General features: G+C 50.0%; 1 protein-coding gene across 1 annotated transcript; it reads right to left on the reverse strand.

Annotated features, from left to right (window-relative positions):
• Positions 1-1,722: 1,722 nt before the first annotated feature.
• DDX56 (DEAD-box helicase 56) lies at positions 1,723-18,449 on the reverse strand. The gene is made up of 14 exons (XM_083454034.1): positions 18,346-18,449; positions 18,095-18,256; positions 17,014-17,174; positions 14,944-15,114; positions 13,987-14,077; positions 9,365-9,609; positions 9,000-9,128; positions 6,371-6,484; positions 5,151-5,248; positions 4,864-4,937; positions 3,730-3,819; positions 3,498-3,603; positions 3,011-3,090; positions 1,723-2,041 (listed from the first exon to the last, which is right to left on the reverse strand). The coding sequence occupies exons 1-14, from the start codon at positions 18,400-18,402 to the stop codon at positions 1,937-1,939; spliced, it is 1,683 nt and encodes a 560-aa protein (XP_083310160.1). The 5' UTR covers positions 18,403-18,449; the 3' UTR covers positions 1,723-1,936.
• Between the last annotated feature and the right edge of the window lie 1,009 nt (positions 18,450-19,458).

Genomic DNA, 19,458 nt, shown 5'->3' on the forward strand with positions numbered 1-19,458 from the left:
GTTCAAATCCAGAAGTACCACTATATTTAAAGCAAATGCACAAGGTGCTATTTTTCCCCCTTCTGCGGTCACAGCTCCCCAATACACTGTAAAAATCAAGACAACCCTTCAGGGTTTGTGGGGTGGGTAGGTGATATTCTCAGGAACTGCTGAGCTTTAACAGGAAATGGTGTACCCAGCTGAGGGGTGAAGAAGGCAGGCCTGGAACCTCTTTGGAACCAACCTGCTGTTGCAGCCCAGATGGGGGAACACCCCCATATGGGGCTCATTCTTTTTGTCACATGGCAGAAAGGAAGGTGCCCGTCTCCCTCCCTCCCTGTGAAAAGAGCAGGCCTGGTAGCCCGCTCAACCTGGCAACCCACTCAAGGCAAAGCCACTCGAATTGCCAAGTCACAGCACGCCTGGCTTTGACCCTTGCAAGTGCAAAGCCACGTAGGCTTCTTGGGGAAACTCCGAGGAGGAAGCAGTGCAGGAAAGCCGGGGTGGGGAGTTGAGGAACAGGACAGGGAGTTGCGTGTTTGTTGCTTACGGTCCAAGAGGCCTCGCCCAGGAGGGTCCTCTGTCTGCTGCCTCCACCTTGAGCCGCTTATCTTCCTTCCTCCTCAAGGTTTACAAGCCTGGCCTGGCCTTGACGCCTGATAAGGCCAAGGGAGCCTGGGCAATAGTCCACTAGTTGCCATTATTGGCAGCCGCTGGCACAGGTAGCCACAAGCAGAACAAGGGCCACAGGACGCAGCATGGAGGCGGGGGCCTGTGCTGTGAGCAGACCTGCTATCGCCCTGGAAGAGCCTTGCTCTGCCTTCGCCTCAGACCCATGGAGCAAAGGGCTGGGGTGGGGCCCAGCTGGCGAGGGCAAAGGAGTGCGATGCAAGAGAACAACTCGGTTTACAGACACCAGGTGAGAAGAAACTGCAGACGGGGCATTTGGCACATCCAAACGCAGGGGGTGTGATTGAAGGCAAAGGATGTTTACAGAGTTTCAGGACTTCTTCCAGGCAGCAGCTGCTGCCAGGAATCTCCACTGGATTCTGCTCTGGTCAGACCTCACCTGGAGTACTGTGTCCAGTTCTGGGCACCACAGTTCAAGAAGGACACTGACAAACTGGAACGTGTCCAGAGGAGGGCAACCAAAATGGTCAAAGGCCTGGAAACGATGCCTTATGAGGAACGGCTAAGGGAGCTGGGCATGTTTAGCCTGGAGAAGAGGAGGTTAAGGGGTGATATGATAGCCATGTTCAAATATATAAAAGGATGTCACATAGAGGAGGGAGAAAGGTTGTTTTCTGCTGCTCCAGAGAAGCGGACACGGAGCAATGGCTTCAAATTACAAGAAAGAAGATTCCACCTAAACATTAGGAAGAACTTCCTGACAGTAAGAGCTGTTTGACAGTGGAATTTGCTGCCAAGGAGTGTGGTGGAGTCTCCTTCTTTGGATGTCTTTAGGCGGAGGCTTGACAACCATATGTCAGGAGTGCTCTGATGGTGGTTCCTGCTTGGCAGGGGGTTGGACTCGATGGCCCTTGTGGTCTCTTCCAACTCTATGATTCTATGATTCTAGGAACCCGGCTTCCAAGACAAAGCACCTTCACCCACACAAGGAAGCCAATGGGAAGGGGGACCCTGCACCCACCCAGAGAGGCAGGTGCAAGGGGCCCAGAGCTACTCCCCAGGCAGTGTTGCCAGGACAGAGGAGGCAGCTCAAACAAAAAAACCCACAAAGACTTGAGAATGCAGGAGAAGTTGCTCCTGGCCTTAAGGCACTGCCATGGCCAGGGGAGGTCAACCCCTTTAATGTTCTTCTGAGGAAGGCCTCCAAACCTGACAAGATGGTGGACAAGCACAAACAGCTGTCCTTTATTTACATCAAATATCCTGGCCCCAAAATAGGGGCCCAGCACCAGCCTCCTCCCTGACACAGTTCAGCTAGAAGTGGCGGTCAGGATCCAGGCGTTCCGGCGGCCGTCCGGTGCTTGGCTGACCGATGCTTGGCTCCTGACCTCTGCTTCGTGCATCGGAAGCTCCGCAGGGGGTTCCGCTGGCCCTATTGGGGGAGGGAGAGACAGTGTAGAAGTGGATCTCACAGGGGGAGGGGGGTTGCCTGACCACTGGGCTGCTGGGTCCCTTGCCCTGCTGCCACAATCACAGACCCAAAGGGCCTCTGGCAAAGACTCCTGCAAACCCCACCCACACACAGGCCACACCATTTGTCCTCAGCACTTGCAGTGGCGTAGCGTGGGTTGTCAGCACCCGGGGCAAGGCAAGTAATTTGCGCCCCCCCCCGCTGCACTGTCCCTCCCCCAGATAGTCCCTCGCTCTCTCTCCGCACCGCACCGCACGCCTGGCACCCTCCCCTCCACAGTGGGCGGTGACCCGGCGGCTCGGATCAGATTCGCACAGCCAGCACTGCAGTGAGAGAGAGTGAGTGAGCCAGGTAGGGGCAGAGAGCTGCGAGTGCGAGCACGCCCCCCCCCCCCAGATATTGCGCCCAGTGCGGCCGGCCCCCCCTGCACCCGCCATGCTACGCCACTGAGCACTTGGACTCCCCCCATGAAGGTGCAGCACCAGAAGAACCACAGAAAGGGGCAGAAGAACTGCCCAAGCCCCCCCCATGGCAGGTCCCAAACTCAACCCACACCCAACGTAGCCAAAAGTGAAGATCCCAGGAAACAGCAGAGGTGAGATGTTTGCTCTTGCACCCCAAGGAGAAAGGGGGTGAAGGAACAAACACAGAGGAGGGGGTGAAATAGGGCCACAGAAGGCCCTCCAGCTATCAAGCCCTCCACAGCCACCACCCCCACAATTGTCAAGCCTTCTTTACAGGACCCAGCACATGATCGATAGCAGTTCCGCAAACCTTCCCAAGCAGAGGCTGGGCAACAGGGAGCCGTGCCCGGTTCTGTAAAGTTTTGCGAAGAAACCTTCCCTGGGCCTGTGCCAGGCTGTGAGGAAAGGCAGGCCAGTCCCCCCTCCCCCTCCAATTTGAGGTCAGCAGCAGAGGAGCAAGACATACCCTGGTTTTGGGTGCCAGCGGCTTCCGTCGTCTGCGCTTGCTGCCCAGGGGCTGCGCCACAGCCCGGAGGGTGGGAGGCACTGGGGAGAGAAGAGGAGGAGCAGACGCTGGTGGTTACTGGCCCAAACGGGAGGCGGAAGACCCCCTCTTGCAGCCCATTCTCGAGAGGCCTGCGATGCTTTTGCACTAGCTCTCTCCCCCCCTTCCGATACCTGGCCCCCTTTGCTGCACGTCTTCTTCCGCACCACAGCTGAGAAGCAAGAGCTTGCCCTCGCACAGCTGAAGAAGCCTTGGAGATTTGCACGGACAGTGGGAAGGGGGCATGTGGACTCCAAGGCAAGGACTGTGCATGAGAAGCAGGGCTCCCACTCTTTCCCCCTCGGAGGAGGGAAGCCCAAGTCCCGCCCAGAGCTCATCTACAGGGCCTGCTGCTGTTCGCCATGCCATCAAACGCAGCACTGAGGCCACAAATGCCACCCCCTCCTACCCAGGTACGCTGGTACGTTCCGCAAGTGGGGCTTGACGATGGCTGGGTGAAGAGGCTTGTCATGGCGCAGGAGGTCTAGGTCGCGAGGATTGTCCTCAAAGTATGTCTGGCAGGAGAGAAATGGAGGTCAGCAGCAGCTCCTCAACAACCGCCCCCCCCCCCTTGACGGCCCCCTCCCACTCTCTCAGGCCCCTCTGCCCTCCCCACGCCCAGGTGCTGCGCAGGCCAATACCTTCAGCTTCTCTGAGTTGAGCAGCTCCTCCTTGATCTCCCGGAGGCGAGCTTCCTTGATGGCCTGCTTGGTGACGGACCGCATGGCGTCCTGAGAGCAAAGAACCCAACTGAGGACCGGGCAGAGGTGGGTGGGTGATTTAAAAGCAATGGGGAGGGGGGCACAGGGCTTACTCCACCCCCATGATTACCAAAAAGCAGCAGCTGAGTCAGGAGAAAACAAGAAATAGCGGTAGGAGGCAACGGCTCCAAATCACGCTGTGGCATCCAGAGAACTGGATCCTGTGCTTTACAATTCCTTGCCAAACGTTCCTGCCTCCTCCGAGATTTTCCCTCTCTAGCGCCTGGCAAAACCACTCAGGGAAGGGGATATCAGGGGGCTCCCTGAAGCAGGCTTGTCCTCAACATGGAGAACCCGAGATCTGCCTGAAACAGCTGCCTTTTAATAATAACAAAATTTATTTATGCCCTGCCCTCACCAGCCAAGACCAGGCTCAGGGCGGCTAACCACCAATAATCAAAACAAGTTGATTAAAATACAACTTAAAAAACAAGATTAAAACATTAAAATGCAGCCTCTTCGCAGGAGGAGAAAGGAAAAAGGAAAGAGGGGGAGGGGATCAAGTTGATTCCAAGCCAAAGGCCAGGTAGGACAACTCTGTCTTACAGGCCCAGCGGAAAGAAATCAGATCCCGCAGGGCCCTGGTCTCATGAGACAGAGCGTTCCACCAGGCCGGGGCCAGTGTTGAAAAGGCCCTGGCTCTGGTTGAGGCTAATCTAACTTCCTTAGGGCCCGGGACCTCTAGGGTGTTGCTATTTATGGACCTCAAAGTCCTCCGTGGGGCATACCGGGAGAGGTGGTCCCGTAGGTACGAGGGTCCTAGGCAGTGAAGGGCTTTAAAGGTCAAAACCAGCACCTTAAATCTGACCCTGTACTCCACCGGGAGCCAGTGCAGCTGGAAAAGCACTGGACCCATGTCGACCTCGCCCCCAACTTGCAGTCTGCCCTGCCAAGGGTGGCTCTGAACAGCTGCCTCCACCGCCCCGCCCCCCCTTGCCCCCATGCAGGGAGAGGGCAAGAGGAGGTGGTGCAGCCACAACCGCCTCCCAGAGCAACCAGGCCGTGCCCACTCACCCGACAACGGTACCGGAGGCCTTCAATCTCCTCCATCCGGAACAGGTAGGGCCGCAAGGGAGTGTCGTCGCTTCCTGGTGGGGGAAGGATCGGGACCGGTTGGAGCAACGGAAAGGCAAGCAGCCACTGCACGGGGCAACTCTCGAATTGGGCAATTCTGCGCCCAGAGCCAAGCCAGTGCCCCGTGCTCAGCTCACTGCCCCTGCGCCCCAGGGGGGAGGTGTTCCCTCTGCCGGCTTGGAAGACCTCCCGAGGGCAGCACCTCCCTGCCTCGCGAGAACACCCACCTCCTCCTGTGAGCGCCGCCTCAATCTCAGCCAGCACAGCCTTCTCGGAGGGCAGCACGAAGGTCAGGGCAGTGCCTGGGTTGTCCGCACGGGCCGTCCTGCAAGGGAGGAAGGGGTCAGGCAAGGGCAGGGAAGAGAGAACGCCACAGCTAGAAGGCAAGAAGGGGCTCAGGGCTGCGCGGGGTAAAGGCACGCTCCGTGAAAAGGGAGGCAGGACCCAAACACTCGTGGCCCCTTCCCCCTGAAACAGCTTTGTGAAAATGACCAGCTAATCAGAGAAAGAAATCTGCAAACAGAACAGGGAGAAGAGTTAAGAGCCTCGGACATAAGAGTACCAGGTTAATCAATTTAATGGAACTGTCAGAAAAGACTGATTAAAATTGGCAGAAAAGACTGATAAAATCCGAAACCAGGGAGAAGAGATGGTGGGAAAAATTGGGAACTTTTTAAAACAGCATTTAGTATAATATTGTATAATTAAGGAATGTCGGGAGATGGTGGAATGAAATTATATGACTTTAGTGGAAATATGATAAGGACCTGAGATTTTAGGATTTAAGGGTATAAGATTTAAGGTTTTCTTTTTCTCTCTTTTTATTAGATTGGAGTATAGGTAATTTTTTAGATGTTTATGGGAGGATAAGGCTCAAATGGATTAAGATAAATAAGTGAGCAAGCAGTGAAAGATGGAAAGAATTTGCTGACTTAATTAATAACTGGAATACAAAAAGGGAGGTGGGAGGAGGTCGAGGAAACAAGTTATTGAAGGATGGAATTGTGAAAAATGGAAGTGTTTTTTCCCCAAAATGTTTTTGTTTTTTCTTTTGTTGGGGGGTGGAGGTGGGGTTTTTATGTATTTTTTAATTTTTCTCTATCCTTGTTTTTTTTCTTTATTTTAACTGTATTTTGTCTTTTTCAATTTTTTTCTGTAAATTTGTTAAATTTTCTGTCCAATTTGTTAAAATTGGAATAAATATTATTTTTTTTTAAAAAAGAGAGAAATGGGTCTTTGATAACCGACTCAAGAGGAAATTCAGAGAAGGCTGGGTTCTGTGCCAGGCAGCTTGCAAAAAAAAAAAACACGAAGTCCCAGATGACACAGAGGCATCAGGTGACCTTTGATAAGTCCCTGTTCTTAGAAAACCAGTCTTGGCTCGGATGCCTCATCCCGGGAATGTGGAATCCGCGGTTCTGTACATGCAAGGCCACCTGATGCTCACCTGCCTGCTCGGTGAATGTAGGACTCCACTGAGGGAGGGAAGTCAAAGTTCAGGACAGCAGAGACGTTCTGGAAGTCGATCCCACGCGACACTCCGTACTCCTGGTCTTTGCCCCTGCAAGGGAAGCAGCAGAAGAGAACGCTGAGGGCAAGGGGGGGAGAGCCAGTGTGGTGTAGTGGTTAAGAGTGGTAGTCTCGTAATCTGGGGAACCGGGTTCGAGTCTCCGCTCCTCCACATGCTGCTGCTGGGTGACCTTGGGCCAGTCACACTTCTCTGAAGTCTCTCAGCCCCACTCACCTCACAGAGTGTTTGTTGTGGGGGAGGAAGGGAAAGGAGAATGTTAGCTGCTTTGAGACTCCTTCGGGCAGTGATAAAGCGGGATATCAAATCCAAACTCTTCTTCTTCTTCTTCTTCTTCTCTCCCTCTCCTAGGCAGCAGGACAAGGAAGAGGCCCCTCAGAAGCATCCGGGCCTTTGCTAACCAAGCCACTTGGGTACATCCTGCAGCCCTACGTATATACCACTTAGTAAAGGTAAAGGGACCCCTGACCATTAGGTCCAGTCGTGGCCGACCCTGGGTTTGCGGCGCTCATCTCGCTTTACTGGCCGAGGGAGCCGGCGTACAGCTTCCAGCTCATGTGGCCAGCATGACTAAGCCACTTCTGGTGAACCAGAGCAGCACACAGAAACGCCGTTTACCTTCCCACCGGAATGGTACCTATTTATCTACTTGCACTTTGAGGTGCTTTCAAACTGCTAGGTTGGCAGGAGCAGGGACCGAGCAACGGGAGCTCACCCCGTCGCAGGGATTTGAACCGCCGACCTTCTGACTGGCAAACCCTAGGCTCTGTGGTTTAACCCACAGCGCCACCTGCGTCCCATATACCACTTAACTAAAACCTCGAAGCTGCTTATCAAAGAGCGTTAAAAAATGCATTTTCAACAAAAACCAACACTTAAAAACAAATTTCATAACCAAAGTCAATAAAATCAACACTTAAAAGCATACATTATGAACTCAAGTTACCATGCAAAACGAACGCCAGCTTCTTGGGTGAAATCACCTTTAAAGTTGCATTTACTCAGAGAGGGGTTGTTTTATACGCAAGGTGTTAGGGAAGTGTTGCGTTTCAATACTGAATACCCTGTGGGTTCAGCTCAAACGGCCAATAAAATCCAAACTCCAAACCTGTCAGTCAAACAGGATGTTTATTTAGGCGTTGCAAGGGGAGGGGGGTTCGATACAACCTCTGCCAGCAAGTAGTTGAGGGGGTGGCAGACCAAATATGAAAAAAACACAAGTCTCAAGCGAAAAGGCAGTTATGTCCACGTATGGCAGTATTTCCTTCTACTTGCCTCTACCGACTGAATCACGAGGCATAAAAACTCCCTTATCTTTCCCTCCTTCCTTTGTCCTCAACAGTCATAGCACTTGCTCTTGCGTACATGTCATTCCGCACTTCTCTCATGGTTGCGAAAACAACCCGGCTTGGCCTTTCCTCACGTGCATTTCAATTTTATTTAATTCCTTCATAATTTTATTCTCCTTCCACAAAGATTAATACTTTAAATCCCTAAACGGCCTCGGCCCAGGATACCTGAAGGAGCGTCTCCACCCCCATCATTCTGCCCGGACACTGAGGTACAGTGCTGAGGGCCTTCTGGCAGTTCCCTCATTGCGAGAAGCAAAGCTACAGGGAACCAGGCAGAGGGCCTTCTTGGTAGTGGCGCCCGCCCTGTGGAACGCCCTCCCATCAGATGTCAAGGAAATAAACAACTATCTGGCTTTTAGAAGACATCTGAAGGCAGCCCTGTTCATGGAAGTTTTTAATGCGTGACATTTTAGTGTATTTTTGGTCTCTGTGGAAGCCGCCCAGAGTGGCTGGGGAAACCCACCCAGATGGGCGGGGTACAAATAATAAATTATTATTATTATTATTATTATTATTACTATTACTATGTCTCCTCAAGGCTTTATTATTATTACTATTACTGCTTAGGCAGGGTTATTAGAAAAAAGCACAAGTCTCCAGTTGGTGGCTGGCAGCTGCCAGTTGCTTAATTGCCAGAGGCTGCTATTTATGCTGCACTAGGAGGTTTGTAAAATTCACTTCTGACTGGCCAGCTAGGTAGATGTCATTGGATAGAAAAAAGTGGTCTGAGGTGAGGAGAGAATTCTATGCCACCCAAATCGGATCAGCTGAAGGGTAGGCCGGCTGGAACATAAATAGGCCACCTCTGCCACCGCAGATGTGTGAAGCCACAGGAACCAGTCACCTGCCATGATTCAAATTCAGCTTATTTCCTTGTGACGCAGTGGGACAATGCGTCTGTCTGTTAACCAGAAGGTTGGCGGTTCAAGCCCAACCAGGGGCTGGTGTGAGCAGGATTCCTGCACTGCAGAGCATTAAACTAGACAGCCCTTGGCATCCCTTCCAACTCCACCACTCTATGATCTACCCCACCATTTATTCCAGGCCCTAGTCCAGTGCCCACATGGCATTTCCTGATTATGGAGAAGTAGACCTGAGGGCCAGCTGCACACCGATGGCCCCCAGCCCCCCAATCTCCTATTTCACACCATCTGTTGTCAAACAGAACGTATTTGTGGCTCTTAAGCCAAACCTACTTTCCTGCTTTGTTGCCCTTCCTCTTCCTCTTCCCTCTTGTCGGTCCTTCTTTCTCTCCCAGGTCCTGTTCGTCGGTGGCGATGATGTAATCACAGAAGCCCCGATTGAACTGGCTGATGATGTGGCACCTGGAACAGATCAATTGATGGAAACTGTGGTTTCGCCACGGGGATTCACCTCTGGATATGGCAGGCGGTGCCCAGGGCTGCATCGTGGCCAGGCAGGGATGCCACGGCCCGCCAGTTTGTTCATCTCCCCCTACGTGCCCCCTTGAAGGCCAAAGCACCATACCTGCGGCTCCTTTTCCCATCTCCCAGGATGGCAGCTGCTGCTGCTGCCCCCACACCTACCTAGCAAGGCTCACCTGGACTGAACAGGCAGCTCGGAGTTCAGGACACAGGCTGGGATGCTGAACTGCTCCAGGAAGAGCTTGAGGCGGTAGCAGCGATCGATGGTGCTGACAAAGAGGATGACTTTGCCCTTCACCAGCGAAAGCTTCAGTAGTGCATAGAGAAGCAGGAACTTGTCGTCCTCCGTCTCGCACCGGATCTGGAACTGGCTCAGCTTGGAGCTGTCTGGCAGCTGCGATTCCTGCAGCTTCAGGGTCACCTGTGCAGGAGGTGAAAAGAGGCTTCATTTTATTTTGGAGTACAGTGGTACCTCGCAAGATGAATGCCTCGGAAGACGAAAAACTCGCAAGACGAAAGGGTTTTTCGTTTTCTGAGGTGCTTCGCAAGACGGATTTCCCTAAGGGCTTGCTTCGCTAGACGAAACGGCCCTGCCTCTCGTGTAATGGCGACGGCCACTGCACGCACGCTCGCTTCCCCGCTCCTCCGGCTCCCTCCCACCTTCCCGCTGACGGTTAGTGCCTCGCGCCGCTGCCCACCCCCCTCGCGTGTTCCCCTCAGAGAGCCGTTGCCGCCAGCGCCTCTCTCTCCCTGGAGTCGCGCTCCTGAGCCCCGCCACCCTCCAGCAGCCACGTCGCACGGTGGCCACAACGTGCGGGTGAGTCTGAGGTACCGGCTGCGGCAGCTGTCCTGCTCCCCCCCCCCCGCCGTTGTTAGTGTTTAAATGCAGTGGTGCTTCACAAGACGAAAAAACTCACACAACGAAAAAACTCACGGAACGAATTAATTTCGTCTTGCGAGGCACCACTGTATTTATACGCTGCCTAACCACCAATGGTGTTGAGGCAGCTTAAGCTATTATAGTCGTTACTGCAGCGGGGCCAAGGCATATGTGAATGGAAGGAAGCTTATATTATTTTGATTCCGAAGCCAGATACAGATTTGACCTTGGTCAAAAACTATAGACCTATTTCATTATTGAACAATGATTATATTTGCTAATATTTTAGCTAATAGATTGGGAAAGGTCTTAAATGTTTATATACATCCACACCAAGTGGGATTCCTTCCAGGTAGGCAGATGAAAGATAATATAAGAAATATCTTAAACGTAATAGAGTATTTAGAAGTAAGAAATGAGAAAAAAAGAGCAACGATGTTTATAGATGAGGAAAAAGCATTTGATAATATATCTTGGGATTTTATAAAGAAAGTGATGGCCGACACGAAATGCTGCTGTATAAGGACAGAAGTAGCAGCAGATGCAGATGTAGAAACTGTGCTGTGTGGGAGCAGCTACAGGTGTGCAAGATTCCAGAGATCGTAAATCACTGGGGTTAGAGGAGGAGAAGGAGGAAGATTTGACCTTGGATCAAATCTATGCTTTCAGGTGTCATAAGAAAGCTGCAGAGATAGTGCAGGATAGTATGCACCCCGGAAATGATCTATTTCAGCTTCTGCCTTCTGGAAGAAGGTCCAGGGTTATAAAGACTAGGACTTGCTGCCTGAGAAACAGTTTTTACCCAAATGCGATTTTGGTTTTAAAAGCAGTTTAAGGTAGTCTCTATGGGAGTATATTGTATTTAATTATGGGGTATCAGAGTTTTTAGGGGGTTAAACAGACTGGGATATCAGGGATAGCAGGCTTGTTGGTTTTAGAATGTCTGGTGTACATTTTTTCAATTTCATTGTTCTGTATGGGACAATGACAATAAAGATTATCGTATTGTATCGTAAATGGAATATGGAGAAAAGATTATAAAAGGGATACAAAATGTATATACAGAGTTCAAAATTAATTATTAACCAGGTGATAACGAACCAATTTAAAATAGAAAAAGGAACAAGACAAAGATGTCCGTTATTACCTTTATTATTCATTCTGGTCTTGAGGTTTTGAACAGAAACATAAGAGCAGACAAGCAGATTGTGGGAATAAAAAGAGGGGGAAATGAATTTAAGTTGAAAGCATTTGCAGATGACTTGGTAATCAGTTGAAGAACCAAAACTATGTCTCCTCAAGGCTTTAGAAAAAAATACAAGAGTTTGGGCGAGTGGCAGGATTTACATTAAATAAAGGAAAGACAAAAATATTAACAAAAAATATGATGGAACTGGAGAAAAAGGAATTGCAGGAGATTACAAAAAATAGAAATTCACAAAAAAGTCAAATATTTAGGAATTTGGCTTACTAATAAAAATTTAAATTTATATAAAGACAATTATGAGAAAGTTTGGAATGAGATTAAGAAAGATTTTGAAATTTGGAATAGAATGAATCTCTCTTTGATGGGAAGGATATAGCAGCAATAAAGATGAATGCACTACCAAATATGTTATTTTTATTCCAGCCAATACCAATAAGCAATCTTGTCTGCTTCAGAAACTGGCAAAAAGATATTTCTAAGTTAGTCTGGAATGGGAAAATACTTATAGACACAAAAGATAGAGGAGGCTTCTCCCTTCCAGACTTGAAATTATACTATGAAGCAGCTTGCATCATGTGGATTCGGGACTGGATAAAATTAGAAAGAGATGAAATACTGGACATGGAAAGACATGATGACAGATTTGGTTGGCATTCATATTTATGGTACAGGAAAGATAAAAAACATAAAGGTTTTCATAATCATATAATAAGAAAAATGCTTATAAAAGTTTGGAATGAATATAAAGACTTTCTAGAACTAAAAACCCCATGGTGGCTCTTGCCGGTGGAAGCATTAGCATTAAAACCACTTAGTAAGGGAGGAAATTGGCTGACATGTAAAGAATTATTAACAGAGGCGGAAAAGGGGTTAAGGCTGAAAGGATATGAGGAACTGAAGACCGTTTTACAAAGTTGATTACATCATAGACAATTCAATGAACAGTTTAAGGAAGACATTAAGGAAAGTTTTAGTTATACAGTTTCAAACTTTCAAAAAGAGATAGTTGACAGTGACACAGAATTACTTAAAAAAACAGACAATCTCCTACTTTATGGGGAAATGTTAGATGAAATGGTAAAGTCAGAACAAATAAAGTGGGCTCAGGATATAGGTCATAATATACAACTTGAAGATTGGGAAAAGATGTGGAAGGTGAACCTAAAATTTACAGATTGTATCTTATTGAAAGAGAATTATATGAAATGATGTATAGGTGGTATATAATACCAGAGAAAGTGGTCAAAATATATAAAAAGAGATCAAAAACTTATTGGAAATGTAAAGAAAAGGATGAGACATTCTATCATATGTGGTGGGAATGCATAAAGATTAGAAATTATTGGGAAATGATATATAATGAATTGAAAAAAATGTTTAAAAAGACCTTTGTTAAGAAACCAGAAGCATTCCTTATGGGAATTTTAGACCAAGATGTAAAAAAAGAAAATTGGAAATTATTTATGTATGCAACAACAGCGGCAAGAATTATAATGGCACAAACTTGGAAGACAGAAGAAATACCAACAATAGAAAGGAAACTTATGGAATATGCAGAACTGGCAAAACTAACAGAAAAACTACATGAAAAGGACAACAAAGACTTTAAAAAAGAATGGGAACCATTTACAACATATATGAAGAGGCAACGTAAAGAAATGGATTCATTGGCAGGGTTTGAGTAAACAATCGCAATTGTATACAACAAAAAATAAGACTATATATATTGAGAAAATTTGGGGGAAACAATACATAGGGTGAACAATATGGAAATAAAACAAAAAGGGAGTATGGGGAAAGTCCAGGGGAGGAGGACTGAAATATGAAAAATTGTTAAAAGATATATTGTTAGAAGAAGTACCGTATTTTTCGCCCTATAGGACGCACTTTTTCCCCTCCAAAAATGAAGGGGAAATGTGTGTGCGTCCTATGGGGCGAATGCAGGCTTTCGCTGAAGCCTGGAGAGCGGGAGGGGTCGGTGCGCACTGACCCCTCTTGCTCTCCAGGCTTCAGGAGAGCCCCACCGCCAGCCCCACAAGATCGGGGGACAGCGGGGAGGCGGAATGCCGCCATCCCGCTGTCTCCCGATGTGGTTTGGAGGCTGATGGCGGGGAGATGCGCTGCGCCTCCCTGCTGTCCCCGGACCTGGTCTGCAGGCGGGCGGCGGGGAGAAGAGCGCTTCTCCCCGCTGCCAGCCCCACAAGCGCCTGGGGGGGGGGGATAATTTTTTTTCTTTATTTCCCCCCCCCAAAAAAAAAAACTTGGTGCGTCCTATGTGCCGGTGCGCCCTATGGGGCAAAAAATACGGTATACATAGAAAAATCAGTAAAAAATATTTTTTAAAAAAGGCATATGTGAATCCCTTCTTGGCTGGGGGCTGCCTCAATGGGCCCCTGATGCTGCTGTTTCCTCTTGCAGGGCAGGGCTTGGCAAGGCCATGTGGGTGGACTCAGGGAGGGAGGCCTGTTCCCCAGATGACTCTTAACTGCTCGCTTTCTGTGCCACGGATTGCTAGGAGACCGTCAGAACCAACTCAACGCCCGCAGGTTGCAAGAGGTAGACAGACATGGGACCATTACTATCTGTGAAGAGCATTTCCACCACCACCACAACCCCAGAGCAATGGGACAAGGAAATCCCAGCCCTTCACCTTGCCTCCTTTGAATCCAAAACCATTCCCACAACCTCCAACCCATTTCCCACAAACTTACAGGGTTGTGCAGCACCAGCTCCTTCAGGGCCTCGACATCCGCATTGAAGGTAGCTGACATGAGGAAAGTCTGGTAGATCTTGGGCAAGTGGCTGGAGAGGAAACAAGAGCCCATCATTTGTAAGGTGGCACCAAAAGCCCCCCTTGCCCAGCACTCAGCACCCAAAGGCAGCGAACCAGATGCCTCCAGGGCACTGTAGGCACAACAGACCCAACCTATCCCTCTGCTTCCATAACCTTCACTATAAATATGCTGAGCTTCTTTTCCTAGTGTGATGGCACCAATTTTTTTCAGCCTGAAAGCTGATTTCAACTCAGGATTTCTGTTTATATTACACAATTTCCCCAATAAAATATGCCACAAAACCAAACAAAAGGAATCCAACAAGCCTCAAAATGGATTCTAGGTAAAGGGAACCTGACTATTAGGTCCAGTCGTGGACGACTCTGGGGTTGCAGCGCTCATCTCGCTTTATTGGCCAAGGGAGCTTCCAGGTCATGTGGCCAGCATGACTAAGCCGCTTCTGGCGAACCAGAGCAGCACACAGAAACGCCGTTTACCTTCCCGCTGGAGTGGTACTTATTTATCTACTTGCACTCTGACGTGCTTTGGAACTGCTAGGTTGGCAGGAGCAGGGACCGAGCAACAGGAGCTCACCCTGTCTTGGGGGTTCGAACCACCGACCTTCTCAGCAAGTCCTAGGCTCTGTGGTTTAACCCACAGCGTCACCCGCATCCTAATGGATTCTAGCTGGACACAAAAAGCAATTTCTCTAGCTCCAGGACTATCCCCATTCCCCCCCTTGGCATAGCATCCAACAGTCAACAAATGATGGAGCAGGAGGTACTGCTCGTAGGAACTCAGAGACCTCCTAGGCCTCCCAGCCACCCTCCCACGGAATCACAGGCTGGCCCCAGGCCTTTCAAAGCCAACAACCCAGGGCCACAATAAACTCACCACAACAGACTTTTCAAGTCTTCCTCAAAGCCAAAGGAGAAAAGGAGGTCAGCTTCATCCAACACCAGGATTTCCAAGGAATCCTGCAGGCTCAGGCTGCCAGCCTTCAAGTGAGCCAGGACCCGCGATGGCGTCCCCACCACCACATCCGGCTTCTCCATCAAGATGGGCCTTGAAGGAAGAGAATCCACAACACATAAAAGCCTCAGTAAGAGATGGGAAGGCCCAGTCTCTGTGAAACAACCACATATACAGTGGTGCCTCGCAAGACGAAATTAACTCGTTCCGCGAGTCTCTTCGCCTAGCGGTTTTTTCGTCTTGCGAAGCAACCCTATTAGCAGCTTAGCGGCTTAGCACTATTAGCAGTTTAGCGGCTATTAGCGGCTTAAGGGATTAGCGGATTAGCTGCTAAAAGGCTATTAGCGGTTTAGCGGCTTAGAAAAAGGGGGTGGGGAGCGAAAAAAAATCTCAAGACTCGCAAGACATTTTCGTCTTGCGAAGCAAGCCCATAGGGAAATTCGTCCTGCAAAACGCATCGAAAAACGGAAAACCCTTTCGTCTAGCGGGTTTTCCGTCTTGCGAGGCATTCGTCTTGCGGGGCACCACTGTACTTGCCTGACCTTGAATGAAAGCTTTGGGTCTGCGATGCAACCATAACCACAGGTTGCTGATGGGAAGAGGCTGCCGCCCTTAACTGGGCTACAGAGCATCTCCCCAAGAGGGCAGTGTCAACTGCAGAAGAGGACTCCCATTCATTGTTTCCACTCAGAAAGCAACCAGAGGCCACAGGCAAAATGTGAGGCTACAAGAGACTCCAGGGAGGCTCTGTAATGCTTTCAAGGGAGGCCCCTTGAAAGTACCACCATCACAGCCTGCCAACGAGGAAGGACCCATTTGCAGGAATTATTATTACTTATTAAATTTGTCTACCGTCCCTCATCCAAAGATCACAGGGCGGTTCATAACGTTAAAATACAAAATGAGAACACAAAGGACATAATAAAGCAAAAACAAACATCTCCCCCCCTCTACAAAGACATATAAAGGCCATAGAATGTTAATCAGCCCAAAGCCTGGTTGAAAAGAAAAGTTTTCACCTGGTGGCTCCCTGGGGAGAGCTTTTCAAACAGGCAGTCACTGCATAAAAGGACTGTTCTTGTGTTGCCACCCTCCAGACCTCTCATGGAGGAGACACACAAAGAAGGGCCTCAAATCAGGATCGTAGGTCTGGGTCAGTTCATATGGGGAGAGCAGTATCTTGAGGTATTGCGGTTGTGAGCTGCTTACAGCTTTATAGGTCAAAATGAGCATTTTGAATTAGGTAGGGAAACAAATTGTCAATGTAAAGAGACTGAAGGTACTTTTTTTCACCTTTGGTGGACGTGCCCAAGGATTAAGGCTTTCTGGGAGATGATTTATAATGAAATGAAAAAGGTATTTAAATATACCTTCCTGAAGAAACCAGAGGCCTTTCTTCTGGGCATGGTTGGCCAATTGGTGTTAAAGAAGGATAGAACTTTCTTTATGTATGCTACAACAGCAGCAAGAATACTCATCGCGAAGTATTGGAAGACACAAGAACTACCCACGCTGGAAGAATGGCAGATGAAAGTGATGGACTACATGGAATTAGCAGAAATGACTGGCAGAATCCGAGACCAGGGAGAAGAGTTGGTGGAAGAAGATTGGAAGAAATTTAAAGAAATATTAAGACCAAAATTAACATAAAGGTAAAGAGGGAAAGGATTTGCTGAACAAACTATTGAACTGGAATACAAAGGGGGGAGGTGTGGGGAAGTCCGAGAAACAAGCTAATGTAAGATATGTTCTGAAAGATGGAATTGTTTTTAATTGTTATTATTTTTTCTGTATTTTTTTTGGTGCTTTTTCTTTTTTGTTTGTTTTCTTTGTTATTTTGAGAAAACCTTAATAAAACATTATATAAAAAAAAGAAACAAATTGTCAGCCAGTGTGGTCGGGCCAGGAATCAGAAAGCATTTTGGTGTTGGGGACTTCATTAACATGGCCAGCCCAAGAGGCAGCCATCCTGCCCCTCCGCCCACCACTCACCTCTGAGCCGCCAAGTCCGCCTGGCCAGAGATGTCAACGAGGTGCAGGTCCCGGGAGCAGTAGGAGGTCAGCTGCCGGAGCATCTGCAGCACCTGCTGGCCCAGCTCCTTGGTGGGGACCAGGATGAGTCCCCGAACAGCCTGCTCCACCACCAGCGCTGACTAGGAGGCAAGAAGAGACCCAGTCAGAAGAGTCCCGCACTCTCCAGGCCATCACAAAAGGGGCTCTTTAGGTGTGACCCCTTCACTGCAGGGGCCTGAGCTAGATGGCCCGGGGGGGGGGGTCCCTTCCAACTCTACAGCTCCACGTTCCAGTTCTTCCAGAAGGAGCATCTCTACCCCCATCATTCAACCCGCACACTGAGTTCCAGCGCCGAGGGCCTTCTGGCGGTTCCTTCACTGCGAGAAGTGAAGTTACAGGGAACCAGGCAGAGGGCCTTCTCGGTAGTGGCGCCTGCCCTGCGGAACACCCTCCCATCAGATGTCAAAGAAATAAACAACTATCTAACACAGGCACCCCCATACTCGGCCCTGCAGATGTTTTGTGACTACAAAAGAGTCAGTGTGGTGTAGTGGTTAAGAGCGGTAGTCTTGTAATCTGGTGAACTGGGCTCGTGTCTCTGCTCCTCCACATACAGCTGGTGGGTGACCTTGGGCTAGTCACACTTCTTTGAAGTCTCTCAGCCCCACTCACCTCACAGTTTGTTTGTTGTAGGGGAGGAAGGGAAAGGAGAATGTTAGCCGCTTTGAGACTCCTTCGGGTAGTGATAAAGCGGGGTATCAAATCCAAACTCTTCTTCTTCCTCTACAATTCCCATCATCCCTGACCACTGTCAGCTAGAGATGATGGGAGTTGTAGTCCCAAAACATCTGGAGGGCCAAGTTTGGGGGTGCCTGATCTAACGTTTAGAAGACATCTGAAGGCAGACCTGTTAAGCTTTTCATGACTGATGTTTTAATGTATTTTTGATCTTTTGGTGGAAGCAGCCCAGAGTGGCTGGGGAGACCCAGCCAGATGGGCGGGGTATAAATGATGATGATGGTGATGATGATGATGAGGGTCGGGGCCCCGGGTCGCTCACCGCTTTCCCCCGGAGCAGGTGCTGGAGGAGGGGCAGGGCGTAGGCGCCCGTCTTGCCGGAGCCCGTCTTGGCCCGCGCCAGCAGGTCTTTGCCCTCCAGGGCCAGCGGGATGGCCTTCTCCTGGATCAGCGTCGGCTTCGCCCAGCCCAGCTCCGCCGTCGCCTGCCGGGCAGAGAGAACGAGAGACAGGAAGTCAGGCCCGGAGGAGGAGGAGGCCGCAGCTCCCCCCTTCCCCACCTCGCCCGCCTTACCTGCAGGAGCCGCGCGTCCAGCCCCAGGTGCGCGAAACTGCCCGCTTCTCCCTCCATGCTGCTCCTGTCCGCGCGGCCGCCGCTTCCGCTTTCCCCAGCCGGAAGCCGCCGCTCTAGCCGGCCAAACCGAGCAGCGAGACGGGGACCCAACGGCGCCCCCTGCAGGCCTTGGCAGCTCGAGCGGCGCTTGCTTCGCTGGCTGGTATTGCGGCGCGGGGGCTCGGAGCCAAACGCTACTGGCTGGCTCCCTGGCTTAGCGCGCACCGGCGGAACTCCTTGCCGGGAGCCCTTTCAGTACTGACGACCTACTCCTTAGCCTAGACGGGGGGAATTGTTGGCCAAGCGAGCAGCCTCCTCTGGGTCCCAGGAGTGAAAGGGGCACCGCCAGCCAGGCAGAGAGGTGCAGGGCAATCAACCCGAAATTGGTCTTTATTAGCCCAAATCTTTTGAGAGTCCCATGGACTGCAAGAAGATCAAACCGATCCATTCTTAAGGAAATCAGCCCTGAGTGCTCACTGGAAGGACAGATCCTGAAGCTGAGGCTCCAATACTTTGGCCACCTCATGAGAAGACTCGACTCCCTGGAAAAGACCCTGATGTTGGGAAAGATGGAGGGCACAAGGAGAAGGGGACGACAGAGGACGAGATGGTGGGACAGTGTTCTCGAAGCTACCAGCATGAGTTTGACCAAACTGCGGGAGGCAGTGAAAGACAGGAGTGCCTGGCGTGCTCTGGTCCAGGGGGTCACGAAGAGTCGGACACGACTAAACAACCAACAACAACAAGCCCAAATCTGGTTCGACTCGCCAACCCTATTTGGGTTTAGAGAAGCTACCAAGGAACCAATCCCATCACCCCAGAAATAGGTTGGCTGAAGTCTGTTGCATCTGCTTGGCCACTGGGAGTGGGAAACTGGGCCTTTCTCACCTGCATTTAAGCAATCTGTCATCATGCTCTATGATCCTTCGCATGCCAGTGAGAGCCAGTGTGGTGTAGTGGTTAAGAGTGGTGGACTCATAATCTGGTGAACCGGGTTCGCTTCCCCGCTCCTCCACATGCAGCTGCTGGGTGACATTGGGCTAGTCACACTTCTCTGAAGTCTCTCAGCCCCAC

The sequence above is a fragment of the Podarcis tiliguerta genome (assembly GCF_965153285.1).
Source record: "Podarcis tiliguerta genome assembly, chromosome: 8".
Lineage (NCBI taxonomy): Eukaryota > Metazoa > Chordata > Lepidosauria > Squamata > Lacertidae > Podarcis > Podarcis tiliguerta.